Source organism: Misgurnus anguillicaudatus, chromosome 15, assembly GCF_027580225.2.
Source record: "Misgurnus anguillicaudatus chromosome 15, ASM2758022v2, whole genome shotgun sequence".
NCBI classification, from domain to species: Eukaryota; Metazoa; Chordata; class Actinopteri; order Cypriniformes; family Cobitidae; genus Misgurnus; species Misgurnus anguillicaudatus.
Genome location: NC_073351.2, coordinates 24,553,175 through 24,568,232, shown reverse-complemented (window position 1 = coordinate 24,568,232; position 15,058 = coordinate 24,553,175). Strand labels below are relative to the sequence as shown.

General features: G+C 35.8%; 1 protein-coding gene across 1 annotated transcript; it reads left to right on the top strand.

Moving 5' to 3' along the window:
- Positions 1–3,411: 3,411 nt before the first annotated feature.
- Positions 3,412–15,056, top strand: slc12a3 (solute carrier family 12 member 3). The gene is made up of 25 exons (XM_073853632.1): positions 3,412–3,833; positions 4,052–4,174; positions 4,323–4,398; positions 4,516–4,611; positions 5,742–5,881; positions 6,217–6,327; positions 6,537–6,648; positions 6,751–6,881; positions 7,164–7,248; positions 7,419–7,576; positions 9,140–9,247; positions 9,368–9,491; positions 9,695–9,796; positions 9,938–10,093; positions 10,218–10,317; positions 10,497–10,608; positions 12,033–12,170; positions 12,291–12,397; positions 12,479–12,654; positions 12,747–12,857; positions 12,934–13,045; positions 13,653–13,739; positions 13,922–14,057; positions 14,154–14,221; positions 14,356–15,056. Exons 1-25 carry the CDS (start codon positions 3,555–3,557, stop codon positions 14,495–14,497), a joined length of 3,090 nt encoding a protein of 1,029 aa, XP_073709733.1. The 5' UTR covers positions 3,412–3,554; the 3' UTR covers positions 14,498–15,056.
- Positions 15,057–15,058: the final 2 nt, after the last annotated feature.

Below are 15,058 nucleotides of genomic sequence, written 5' to 3'. Positions count from 1 at the left end.
GGCACCACACCACTGCCAACGGCCTCACAGAACGAAGCTTAACCCCAGAGGACTCATTCATTCACACTGTTCACTTCAACTATCCCTCTTTTAATGCTCTCGTACAGTAATAAAGATCAAGTTTTTTTTCTTGCAGAAAATTGTGTTTAATTTATATATTTATTTGCTATAAACTGTAAAAGTATGTGATCAATAAATCATATCAGCATACACTGTTGATTCCTGTCACAGGGGCAGCACCCTTTCCAAAAGTACACCTTTGCACCCAAAGAGTTCATATTAGTACCTCGGAGGTACTGCTGGTACCAAAGAGTGCATATTAGTACCTCAGGTATCAATTGATTGCATATCTGTACCTAAATTATATACCTTTATGAAGGGTACTGTTTCAGTGACCAGCTTGGAACAATTTTTGACCATTTGGTCTGACAGTGTATGTTACTCTTTACACTATACAGGGTTCCCACGGGAAATAATTCAAGGCCCTGGGAAGTTTTGATAATATACATACATAGATACAGGTCATTGAAAGTGCTTGAATCTATATGCAAGATGTTTTCTGGAAAAATCCATGTTCCCTGTGTAGTGTAGGATAATATCATAAAATTTCTAGCCTTTTAAGCACACAGGCTAAACTGTTCGCTTTAAATGCTAATTTCTTCTGTATTTGTCGTTTAGCCTCACCATTGGTTGAATTTTATATACACATTCAGACGCACTTACCCCTGGAAGCGTTCTCAAAGTGTCACCGCAGTGACGCAGCGGAGTTCCCACCAAAGAGAACTGTAACAATGTATCTTTAAAGGTAACACGATGTAACCTTGCTCTCACTTGAAATGTGTCCCCACATTTTGTCCTTGAATTTAAGGGTATTGGACCTGGAAAGGTCCTTGAATTTAAAGTTAACTTAGGTGTGGAAACCCTGACTATAGCACTTTTATCTACACTGTGAAAAGCGAGTCAACTTATAAAATAATAAAATAATAATAACTTCATTGCTAACACCTAAAAAAGTAAGAAAATTTAAGTTGGAAAAAAACTACATTTTTTAGGTGTTACTAATTAAAGTAATTTTTTTTTAAGTTGATACAACTTTTCACTTTTTATAGTGATGTCAAAACTTAAAATGGTATGACTTGCAGTTGTAGCCTAGTGGTTAGAGAGTCGGGCTTGTAACCCAAGAGTTGCCGGTTTGAGTCTCATTTGCCGGCAGGTTGTGACTGAGGCTCCCTTGAGCAAGGCACCTTAACCCCAACTGCTCCCCTTGCGAGGCAGTGATAGCTGCCCAATGCCCCGGGTGTGTGTGTGTTCACTATTCAATGAATGGGTTAAATGCAGAGGTCACATTCCAAGTATGGCTTACCATACAATGGCCAATAGACCCCTTCAAGGTTTGTAAACATTGAATGACTATCGGGTGCGCGCGCAGCATGGGGTCAAACTGTTGGTTAGTAGCCTTATTTTTTTAGGTTTAATTACTCAGAATTCATGATAAATTTATGTATTTCATAAAATGTCATAAAACTGGGGCCCCCCTGGCACCATTTCGTGGCCCCTAGTTTGAAAACCACTGGGTTAGTAGACACGCTCCTTACTGCTGATCTCCTTTTCCAAAGCGTTTTTCAAACATCGTGGACTCCGCCTTTAAATTCACTTTAATTTTTTTAATGCATTACTTATTTTTTAAAATATTTTAACTTATACAAGTTTATAATTTATTTAATAAAACTTATAAACTTATAAATAAAGTTGATATTATCATTTCTTTGTCATATTGTATTAGGTTACCCCTGCAGTTCTCAGAAATGACAAGTTTGATAATGTTTTCTTTTATAATCTACATTATGGTTTAAAGGAACAGTATGTAGGATTGTGGCCAAAACTGGTACTGCAATCACAAAACTTGTGGCCAATACATAAAATGACAACATAAACATCAGTTGAGGGCTGCAACTCCACTTTTTAAATGACAATATCCTGGCCGGACCACTGTTGTCAGTGATACAAGTATTTGAAATGAAAATTATTTCTTAATGTCTAGTGACATAACAGGGCCATTTTATGATTAATTGATATAAATTTTTTACATACTGTTCCTTTAATTATAACTTGATGTACTTTAATACTGAGTAAAGTATATAACATAGTGGAAACCTTTCAAATTTCAATTCCAATCCCTCTTTTTGTTATGACATGTCCCCTCAGGCAACCTTAAAGATTTCAAAATGACTGTTTAGCAGTTGGTTTTCTGCTTAAGCTCTCTGTGTCTATTAATAGAAGTTTAATCAAACCCCTGCTTCAAAGCAGAGCACATGTGGGTATATTTGCTGGATCTGCGCTATAATTACGTTGAAAAGACTCCACCTTTGGGCCTTCCAGACCAATTTCTGCAGAAATAATGACTGAAGCCGGAGCTGCTCCCTGGGTCACATGGATCGGCGGACATTAGTCTGTTAGTTAATGAGGAACTGCCATTGCAATGATCAATCATCGCTCAAGGCAAAAGTCTTTCAGATGGAACCCCACGCTTATGATGGTTAAAGCAACTACATGAAGGTCACTACTCTCCGATCAAAACCATTTGTTGTATCAATACTTTCATTTGTGCATACATACACAACCACATAATGAAAATTTAAATGATCATACTCACAGTGATACGCCTTGAATGCAAGTCAATAAAAGTGCCACTTTAGTATTTACTAGTAAATCATAGTATCATAGTAATTACTACACTATGTTATATTTATATTATAATAATGTGTAGTGCTAAGTATAGTGAATTAATAAATTAATATAATAATTTTTACATTATATACACTATAGGCTTACATGTTTACACTACATACTGTACTTCAAACACCCAACATTTGCTACTGGGTAATTTTGGATTGTGTACTTCTGTGTTTTTTGTCCCCGTTTTCATGTGTTAGACTGTTAGAATAAGAACTTTATTGTGTTGTAACAGAGAGTCATTTATATATGACAATAAACGGTCTTGAATAAACAGCAGTAAACACCGTAGTATATTTTAATATTTGATATGATTAAAAAAACCCTACAGAATCTATACTTTAAAAAAATTGCTAAAAAATGGTCGCTAGCTGTCACTGGGGCAGTATTTGCACCTAAACAGTCCATATTATTACCTCATGTATACACCTCTGTAACTAAATGGTAAATATTAGGACCTCTTTAAAATGATTTCTGACATTTCACTACAGTTTAGTACTGCAAATGCATAAATGTAAACATTTTTGCCGTAGAAATTTGTAATATATAGTTTTTCATTTACAATGTATGACAAATCAGTTGTCCTTGAAACCTGTGTCAAGGATATCCAAACAAGGATCTTAGTCATTACATGTTCTTATAATGTTTACAATCCCCAGTACAAGCTAAAGGCCCTGCAGCAACACTTAAAAATTAATGATCGGTAAAAACGGTCCAGAATATGTTTTCAGACTACTTAAACATTCAAAAGTAGTTCCTTCCGGCTCAGGTATAATAAAATCCTTTGTACCACCTGCTTGTTATACTCAGTTCATTTAGTTATGGTGAAGTTACCACAGGTCAATGTAGGGATGAATCTAACAACCAGCAAAAGCCAATTTCCAATGTCCTCACTCAGCAATGGAGACGACCGTAAATTCAGCTTGGGAGGATGTAGCAGTTACGATACTGACAGCGTCGCCTCACAAAGCTCTGTGGTCTTCTCTGGATATGACACGTTGGATATGCCACCGAGTTATGACTTCTATTCGAATACTGAAGTTTTTGGAAGAACAAAAAAGTCAAGACCTTCTCTCTTTCAACTTCACACCAACCCTCAGGTATAGGATGACAGAGTGTTAAATATATTTATATATATTTATATATATCTTTTATCCAAAGTGACTTATATAGTGCATCAGTTCATACATTTATTTATCAGTATGTGTTGAACTCATGACCTTCGCGATGCTTATGCAAAACTATTGATAATCTTCATAAAGACATCTATTAAAAATCCTCCTGTTTTTCTCCTGAGCTTATTCAAGTTTCTTTTCAGGATGACCCCTCTCCACCTCCTCTCTATGAGGAGAACAGTGTGGACAAAACGAGTCCAGAGGAAGACGAACCAGCAGAACCACCACCAGAACCGACTCGCTTTGGGTGGGCTCAGGGTGTCATGGTAAAATGATTGACACTTTAAAATTTGTATACTCTGTGAAATAAAAGTGATGTACTATTATAACACTATATGCATATTGAACCAAGCCAAACACAAAACAGTTGTGGATGTTCTGCTAAACAGCACTGAAATGTTTTAATCCTTTTAGATCCGTTGTATGCTGAATATCTGGGGAGTTATTCTGTACCTGAGGCTTCCTTGGATCACAGCTCAGGCAGGGATTGGTATGTCAATCTCTGCTATTATCTGTCTTGATGTAAATGTTTCCAATTAGGTTTTGTGGAAACCCTCCGTGTTTCTTCATGTGTTTTTATTAAAGTGAACGTTTTCTCATCCTAAAGGTCTGACGTGGGTTATAATCTTGCTGTCCTCATCTATAACGGGCATCACTGGACTGTCTACATCAGCTATTGCCACAAATGGCAAAGTTAAAGGAGGTAAAGAATGGAGTAGATTTGACTAATAACGTACTGTTAAAAGAAAAAAAAGTCATGGTTTAATTGTTTCTATGGATGAAATCTTTATTTATTACTGGAGAAAATAATTCAAAGTGTGGCATTAACAGTCTCAGACTTGTGCTGAAAGTTCACATTGAAAAAAAAATTAAGGTCCCTTTAATTTATAAAGCAGATTTCAATACAGCAAAAATAAATAAATAAATAAATACATACATAAATAAATAAATATATAAATAATTAAATCCTAATTAAATACATTTTTATATTTTAAAACATCTTATATTTTACAAAGTATATTTTTGCAGTTGAAAATATGTATAATTTTCACCTTTTATGTAAGATATGTAGTTTTACTTTTTTAATGCAATGTGAATATAAATGCATTAAAACATATTTATTTTTCAAATATACAAAAATGGCCAAAAAATATTGGTAAAAATGAATTTTTGTAAACATGTTTCAAAATATATTTCAGCAAATATATATCTTTAAAAATAAATTTATATAGGCCTATATTTTAAATATTTGCTGAAATATATTTTATATATTTTGAAATATGTTTACAAAAATTCATTTTTACCAATATTTTTTGGCCATATTTGTATATTTGAAAAATAAATATGTTTTAATGCATTTATATTCACATTGCATTAAAAAAGTAAAACTACATATCTTACATAAAAGGTGAAAATTATACATATTTTCAACTGCAAAAATATACTTTGTAAAATATAAGATGTTTTAAAGTTCAAAAATATATTTAATTAAGATTAACTTTCTATAAAATGTATTTAGAATATATTTATATTTTTGGTCAGATCATTGTATTTCTTTGTTGTATGTACCTGAATTACTTTAAGTCAGTGGCGGCTGGTTCCTCGAAAAATGAAGTCACCGGCCGCCACTGCTTTAAGTGTGACAAAAATGACCTGACACAAAAACTAAATGTCAAAGACAAAGTAATAAAAACATTTGGGACAACAGAAGCCCACCACTAGTGCTCGCCAGTATTTTGTTTAGTCACTATTCAATACCACTCCATTTATCTTTTATGTTATTTAGTATCAGATTAGTATCGAGTTCACGTTTTTTACATTTCTTTTTTCCAGGAGGAACATATTTCCTAATCTCTCGTAGTTTGGGCCCAGAGCTGGGTGGCTCAATCGGGCTTATATTTGCGTTTGCTAATGCAGTGGCTGTGGCCATGCACACCGTGGGTTTTGCTGAAACCGTGCAGGCTCTCATGCAGGTGGGTTTTATGGCCTTGCATACACATTTTTGGTTCTCTTTTAAAATATAAACCAGTTATATTTTATTTAACATCTCTTGCTGACTGAGCACAGCTTGCCATCAGTAGGCTGGATCTCCTCTGAAGCTCTAGAAGAAACACATGTAAAATTCCTTGAATCTTTCTCAGTGAAAATGTTTGAAAAAGTCTCCATTTGATGTCAGTTGAATGTCAGTGCTGTCTAGGAACTAGAATACTTGTGATCTTTCCTATGGGAGAGTACACTGCATGTTAACTGTTCACTGTTCACATTTTGTGGCACACTGAAATTATATTCTTTTTGATCCTCATATAAGGATACTGGGGTTAGCATGGTAGACCGGCTGAATGATATCCGGATCATTGGAGTTATTACTGTCACCTGTTTGCTGGCCATCTCAATGGCTGGAATGGAATGGGAATCCAAGGTTTGTCTTTAACAATTATGTAGAAATAAGTCTAAATCTTATGACATTTATGCATAAGTGGCAGATGGTTTTATCCAAAATGACTTACAGTGAATTCAAGCTATACGTTTTATATGTGTTCCCCATGACCTTTGCACTGCTAGAACACTGCCTTACTAACTGAGCTACATGATCACAAATCTAAATCACAGGTTTTGTTTCTGTTTTAGGCTCAGATACTGTTCTTTTTTGTCATTATGATCTCCTTTGCCAGTTACATTGTGGGTACCATCATGCCATCAACTGAAGATAAGCAAGCCAAAGGATTTTTCAGCTACAAAGGTCAGAGAGCAATGTTGTCAGTGTATTTCACAAATATGCTAATCTTGCTCTCAATGCTTGTGAGATAACACAACCATACGTGTCTCAATTTGTGTCAAATAGCTGATATATTTGCAACAAACTTTGTGCCCGGCTGGCGTGGTCCGGAGGGGAGTTTTTTTGGCATGTTTTCCATCTTCTTCCCCTCAGCTACAGGCATCCTTGCGGGGGCCAACATCTCTGGAGATCTTAAGGCAATGTTTCTTTCAATAAAACATTTTATAAAGCTTATGTGAACGAGCTAAAGTCATTTTTCTGATTTATTGTTTTCTAAATAATGTGAAGAATATATTTTCATATGTGAAAAGGTAACCTTAATTTCTTTAATATTGATTGACTGACTAAAGGCCATGTCAAAGTTTGAAATCATAGTAAAAATCAATTACTTTAGCTTGGATTTCACAGGCAGGGTCACATATTTTTTTATGGGAAATCAGACTTGTTAATTGCTGTATTTCTGTTTGTTTAAACTTAAGGATCCTAATATTGCTATACCCCGTGGTACAATGCTGGCTATTTTTTGGACCACTATATCCTACCTCATTATCTCAGCTACTATTGGTGAGTGTCATAAGTGTTTATGAGTATCATTTTACTACAGCCCATAATAATGCCTGTGGTTTAATTATTCATTCCTAAATTGTGCAGTGCATTTTATTTGTATTTCTTACTTCATTATGTAATACACAATCCTGTTTTTCTCATTTGCTATGCTCTTAATTGCACCTTAGGCTCTTGTGTAGTCCGTGATGCTTCTGGTTTGAATGAGTCCTTTATCTCAACTATGTCTCACGGGGACTGTGTGGGAGTGGCCTGCAAATATAACTGGGACTTCACTGAATGCTTTAACAACAAGACTTGCCCTTATGGACTTATCAATAATTATCAGGTAATCATCTTAACTCTTTGTGTTGTTGGGGATGTTTTCATCCAGTGGCGACTCGTGACTGCTCATCCGAGGGGCGCATATTCAAAATATGTGTTCGGAGTGTCATCTGTGTTGCTCGTGTTTTCAAAATATGTGTTTGTTGCGTCATGTGAACCATGTGCATCACGTGTTTGATCAAAATAAGTGCCTGCTGCACACGCGTCAAAACCGTTTATGATAAAGGAGACGCTCACGTTCACAAAATACATGCAAGACACTCCCTTAACAGTAAACTCTGATTACGCATGAGATTATGTGAGTATCTGGCAAATGCGAACGTCTCTTTTATCATAAACCCTTAGCAGCAGGCATTTATTTTGACAAGACGCATGATGCACATAGGATCACTTGACGCGCAGAACACATATTTTCAAATGTAAAAGACATACATGGTGTGACAAACTTCGCATCGAGCGCAATCGAAAAAAAGAAGTCACCAGCAGCTACTGCAAACTAGGTTTTATTTTGTCTTAAAGGGGACATGAAAATCTGATATTTCCATGTTTAAGTGCTATAATTGGGACCCAAGTGTTTGTATCAAACTAGAAAATGTGAACCCAGTAGCTTAGTTCTCTGCAAGCATGTGAAAAAATAGGTAATTGATATTTGGCTCCCCTTGTTATGTCAGGAAGAGATAATACCCCCCCTTAATCTGCACTATCCAACCACAGACACTGTCATTTAGTGCAGAGATCAGCTCATTTGCATTTAAAAGGACACACCCAAAAATGGCACATTTTTGCCTACACCTACAAAGTGGCAATTTAAACATGCTATAATAAATTATCTGTGAGGTATTTTGAGCTAAAACTTCACATATGTACTCTGGAGACACCAACGATTTATTTGACATCTTAAAAAGGTTTTGTGAAATGTCTTCTTTAATTTGGCCACAACTTTCTCTGTGTTTCAGCAAATGGAGTGATTTTTGGGGACAAATCTTATATTGACATATATTTTGAGAAAATGCTTTGAAATTTTTCAAAAATTCAACAATAGAATGTGGGCAAATTTACTACCCTAAATTAAACGGCTGTAAAACTGTCAAAAATTTCATGATTTTAACTTCTTAATTGCCACGTTCATAAGTGATGTCACTGATTTAGGGAAAAACACACACAAAATGACAGAATATAAAAAGTGATTGTGGACTGGATTTTTTTACCTTTTTCACAGTCTTGGGCATGTCAAAGATTAGTAAAAAACATTGGCTTTGATGAATTTTAAGTTTTTGTGCAGCATCAGATTTTATTATTTTCTTCCTCATGTATTGTTCATGGCTGTTTTCTGCCCCATTGACTTCCATTATAACCACATTTTTTGAATGCAAGTCATGCTTGCTTAAACAGCAAATAGTGCACATAGTAAATAGTACTTTAACAAGTTACATGAACTTCAAATAAATATATTTAGTTACATTGAGTAATAAAACATATTAATTGAAAAATTGTTTGGAAACCATTTTTAGAAATATAACTAAAATTAAAAATAAACAAACCAATACGTTTGCTTTTTCTATGACAGACTATGAGCTTGGTGTCTGCATGTGCGCCTCTCATCAGTGCTGGCATTTTTGGAGCAACACTTTCATCAGCTCTGGCTTGTCTGGTGTCCGCCCCTAAAGTTTTCCAGGTAATCGGCCCTTAAATAACATTCCACTATACAAACAACGTGTGGTTGTTTGTAATGCAAATATTAGAATGATTGTATATATCAAACACTACTGTTTTTCTCCATGCCTTGTCTTTCCAGTGCCTTTGCAAGGACAACCTGTATCCAGGCATTGGATTTTTCGGCAAAGGCTATGGAAAGAATAATGAACCGTTGAGAAGCTACTTGCTAGCATATATCATTGCTATATGTTTCATTCTTATTGGTAAGTTTCAGTCCCCTGTTGCTTCCCCCTCACATTAGACGTACTAGAAACCATGGTTCCCTATAGAATCACTCCCACCTTTCCATCTGTACTGTAGCTATGGCAACAGCTTCCACATCCAAGTTTTAATGCATTAAAAAAGATGTTTATCATACATTAGAGAAATTTACCTAAAGACAAGTGCCCTTGTATGTGTATTTCAGCTGAGCTGAACACCATCGCTCCCATCATCTCCAACTTTTTTCTCTGCTCCTACGCCCTCATCAACTTTAGTTGCTTCCACGCCTCCATTACTAACTCACCAGGTGAGCACTTTTATAAACCCATACCTCGAAGTGAAATGGATTAAGCTAACAGTTTATAATGCAATATTTACTCATAATAATTTTACTTTTATATTAAACTCATAAATTTTAAGTGATCCTTGTTTCTCTATATTTGCCCAGGTTGGCGTCCAACGTTTCGATTCTACAGCAAGTGGTTGTCTTTGCTAGGAGCAGTGGTGTCTGTGATCATCATGTTTCTGTTAACCTGGTGGGCTGCTCTTATAGCCATTGGCATTATCATCTTCCTGCTGGGATATGTGCTGTATAAAAAGCCCAGTAAGAGACTATCACTCTTTGTAGCTCCAAAATGTTCATCGTTTCAACCTAAGATATGTAAAATATTACAAAGCTGTCAAGAGAATTTAGCAAAAACTCAGATTTTTGAGTTTTTACCTTTCAGGCGTCAACTGGGGTTCGTCAGTACAAGCCAGCTCGTATAATATGGCACTATCTCACTGTGTAGGTCTTAACCAAGTTGAAGACCATATTAAAAATTACAGGTAAATAACTGTGTTAGTTCACCAATCATGTATTTTTCTTTCGTGTTTGTTTTTCCATTAGGCTTTGTTAAAAAATGTTCCATGTGCTTTTATCTGCTCTCTCTACTTTTACTCTTGCTTATTCTTCCTTGTAATTTCTTCCTGTGTCCTACTTTTTCTCCATCTGTTCTTTCTCTCAGGCCACAGTGTCTGGTTCTAAGTGGGCTGCCTTGCATGCGCCCTGCCATTGTGGATTTTATCAGCACCTTCACCAAAAACCAGAGTCTGATGATATGTGCAAACGTAATAACAGTAAGTACATTTTTTTTTACATTTATTGCCATGCTCGGAAATCAATAAAATAAATCATGTAAATAAAAGGCTTTAACATTTTTTATTGGCTACAAATTGCTCTTTGCAAGGTCAACTTTTGTAAAATCGATGCACCAATACAAAATCTCTGTCCTGAACCAGCATTGGGTCAAAAAGGGAAAAGCCCAGTCGTTGGGTTAAATTAATCCAGAAAATATATATGACCCAACAATGGGTTAAAACAACTCAGCATTTTGGGTAGAAACAACCCAGGTGCATGGTTAAATTACAACCTAAGGGGCTGGGCTTATCGCTTTCTAACCTAACGCTGGGTTGAAAATATCCCAGCAGTATATAGTCTCTCCTGATTTTGGTTGTTTGTTCGACCGATGTCTGATAGTGGGAAAAAAATCACTTTTATCTGCTGCTACCGATTATATGCTGATATATCGGTGCATCTCTATAATTATAATAATTCAATGCAATAATGATACACTCTTAAAGGCGCTCTAAGCGAATTGACGCGTTTTAGACCATAAAACATATTTTTTTACATACAGCAAACATCTCCTCACTATCTGCCTGCTGCCTGTCCGCTGATCAAACTGTAAAAAAACGCGACCTCTGTAGACAGCTCAGGCTCGACAAACGGCAATATCAACATAGTGGCCAAACCTAGCACAACAAAACATAACAAAGTGTTCCAGGCAATAAACGACAAGAAGGATTTGGGGGTGGGGGTTGGGCGCGTTCATGAAAGCACGGACGGGAGAGGGAGTGGGAGGCGTTAGCTATGCTCCGTTTGTTTGAAAACAGTTCAAACATTAACAGGAAGTGACGTCGCACATTATTCGCTTAGAGAGCCTTTAAAAATGCTGTTATTTTTAACCTTAGAAGATGTCAATTTTTATAATAATAGAAGTTTGTTGGTGAAATGCTACGCACTCTCAAAAAAAATTAATATTCTCAGGAAAATGGCATGAATGCACTTGGGCACATTTTTTTATCTGTAGGGCTATGTCTTTGACACGTTATAGGCATTAATTTCAAATGCTCCATGAATAAATTTGCTTACTTCAATGAACATTAAATTCACTACACATGTTTAAGATGAATCACCACCAGTGAAATATGCACTTTCTGAATGCAGAACCTTTCAGTCATAAAAACACCTGCAAGGCCTGAAATAGATCAAGCCTCAGCCAAGAAAAAGTAACACAAAAGTAATAAAAAGTAACTAAGCATTACTTTCCATGAAAAGTAACTAAGTAACGCAATTAGTTACTTTTTTTGGAGTAACTTATTGTAATGCATTACTTTTAAAAGTAACTTTCCCCAACACTGATCACCACTTCTTTCACCAAAAGCATTTACTTTTTACCTACCGCTATCTGTTTTTTACACAGTCTTGATCTTATTGACAGGGCGGACCATCACCAGGTACGGTGGAATCGGCCAACAGCACCACTCAATTAAACTGGCTTAACAAGCGGCGCTTAAAGACCTTCTATCACACTGTAGTTGCCGATGACCTTCGCACTGGTGTGAAAATGATGCTGCAGGTCAGCCTAGCACTATGCTTTAGATTTCACTACATAATAAGATCAGAACAAACATAATTTATTTCACTTTCTGCATCTGGTGCAAACTGGTAATTTCTTTTTGTGGTGTCTCTGTTTCAGAGTACGGGTTTGGGTCGGATGAAACCTAATGTTCTAGTTGTAGGATTTAAGAAGAACTGGCGTAAAGGTCAACCAAGCAACATGGATAACTATATTGGAATTTTGCAGTATGTCTATCATATATTTCAGTATTTTATGCCATATTTATATATTTTAAGGTAAGTGACAGTTTAATGCATGTGTTTTAGTGACGCATTTGACCTTCAGTATGGTGTATGTGTACTTCGGATGAAGGAAGGTCTTGACATAAGTCGAACAATGCAGGCACATGTGAATCTGGGGTTCGAGACATCTGCGGAGCAAGGAATTGGCATGAAAAGCCCTACTGATACTACTACTACAACATCCACAATTGATACATCATGTATGTTTCTAAACCCAAATACTATACTGTTAGGCCAGGTGTAATGTGAATGATATGCTCTTTGACAAAATATTTGCCTTTTGCTATCCCAGGTGTTGCAGTGGATCCTGTAACATTACTGTCCATGTCACAGCCCACCACTGTGTTTCAGTCTAGGCAGGGAAAGAAGAACATTGATGTTTATTGGCTTTCTGATGATGGTGGTGAGTTACTGTATACTGATATTTTATGGATGCATATAAAACCTGACATAGTAACATACAATAAGTTCATTGTCAGGTCTGACTCTACTGGTGCCTTATCTCCTGACCCGTAAGAAGCGTTGGGCCAGATGCAAAGTGAGGTTGTTTGTGGGTGGTGATGTCCAAGAGATTGAGGAACGGAAACAAGAGTATGCAAACAGCACTATTACTTAAGAATTACTGTATTTATACAATCACTACACATATCAGTTGAAATTGTGTGATACAACCACAATAATAAAAGCATGATGTATTTTTATATACAGCGGGGAAAATAAGTATTTGACACATCAGCATTTTTATCAGTAAGGGGATTTCTAAGTGGGCTATTGACACAAAATTTCCACCAGATGTAGCCACGAAGCCAAATATTGAATTCAAAGAAATCAGAAGATTTAAGTAGAGAAGTTGAGTCATAATAAATAAAGTGAAATGACACAGGGTATAAGTATTGAAATGATGTAGAGTACTAGGTGCAAAATGGCATAGAAAGCCAGTATATCACCTGAAATCTGTCAGTATTGAGAGAGAAACCCTGCCTCCTATCAGTACTAATTGATATCAGCTACTTTAGTCTCCTATATATATATATATATAGCCTAATCTAAAGTAAAAGATTGACAACATAGTCTTACTTATGTATTTTCACCAAGCTCTACCATTAAGCTCAGAAACAGAAGCTTTTTAGCCTTGCCATGTCTTTTCCACAGCACAGACATTTAATTAAGTATGTGTGTGTGTGTGTGTCAATGACAGGCTCAAAGGTCTGATCGGCAGGTTTCGTTTGGGTTTCCAGGATATCCAAGTCCTTCCAGACATCAATGGCAAACCGCAGTCTGAACAGTAAAGTGTTTCTTGGTCTTTTTGCTTTCCATTCACAATACAACTTTTTGCACTGACTTAATCAACTGATGACATTTCCAGATATTCTTCTGAAATAGTCTTCTAAAATGTCTTTGTGAATTGCTGTGAAATTTATATAAACCTAAAATTATTTTATGTCTGGCCCCCTATTATTGAAACAGCATAAAGAGATTTGAAGATCTTATAGCTCCGTATAGAGTAAGCACGGTCCAAAAGAATGGTCAAGAAGCTGATGAGACAACAAATGACTATCCCTGGATGGTGTCTGATGATGATATGGAAAAGTTCAAAGCTAAGGTAATAGTGTAGTATTTTATAAGAACATCTGATAGTCCATGTTGTAGACTATGCATTTTTCTTACATCTAATATTTCATTTCCTGTGTTCGTAAAGTCCCTTCGACAGATACGTCTGAATGAAGTTATTCAAGACTACTCCAGAGATGCGGCATTGATTGTTGCGTAAGTGTTATTCAAACAGGATGTGTTGCCATGAGCATCATTATGATGCTAATCTGCAGCAAGTGTTTGATTGTTTAACGGTTAGGTGAGTAAATATCTGACATCACCTGTCGTCTGTGTCTTTTGCTTGGCAGGACCATGCCTGTGGGGAAAAGAGAGGCTTGTCCTAGTGCCCTTTACATGGCATGGCTAGAGATCGTGTCACGTGACCTTCGACCTCCGGTTCTTCTTGTCAGAGGCAATCAGGAGAATGTGCTCACGATGTACTGCCAATGAACAACACATTTTCCTGACAGAACTGTTCATATAAATACATCCAGTGGAAAGAAAATCAACTATTTGTTAATGGGTTTCAGATTTGTATTCATTTGTATTGTGTTTAATGTCCATGATGTTGTTTATATGGTTTTTTTGTCCATATTGGAAACCTGTTAATTTACTATATTATAAAATGTTAAATGTTATATATAGGCTAGTTGAATAATAGTTCTTGCTGCTTTTGATCTTATGCACTTTCTCTAGAAACAATAATGTTTAGTCATTTAATTTCTTTTTCAGGTGTAATAATTCATTTACAAGTCTTTCTGATAACTCAAATGATCAAAATCTAAACAATTTTCTTACAAAATAATTTTTTATCAATAATCCCAATAATGCAAACATGTACATGTTGCTCACATAAATGTTGTATAATTAATACTGAATACAGTATAATTTTGAGCAATTGTCATGATGAGTAGCTGAAATTAACACATCAGAAGATTAAATATTACTGAATATATTTAATCAATTATCACTTGTATATTAAACACATTAAGTTACCAACTCTAAGACTGT

What these genes read in the sequence shown, in the direction of transcription:
- slc12a3 (XM_073853632.1), top strand. Translation starts at nt 3,555, where the DNA reads ATGGTGAAGTTACCACAGGTCAATGTAGGGATGAATCTAACAACCAGC. An exon ending in CACAGCTCAGGCAGGGATTG is followed by an intron (nt 4,399 to 4,515) that starts GTATGTCAATCT and finishes CTCATCCTAAAG; the next exon opens with GTCTGACGTGGGTTATAATC. An exon ending in ATCCACAATTGATACATCAT is followed by an intron (nt 12,655 to 12,746) that starts GTATGTTTCTAA and finishes TTGCTATCCCAG; the next exon opens with GTGTTGCAGTGGATCCTGTA.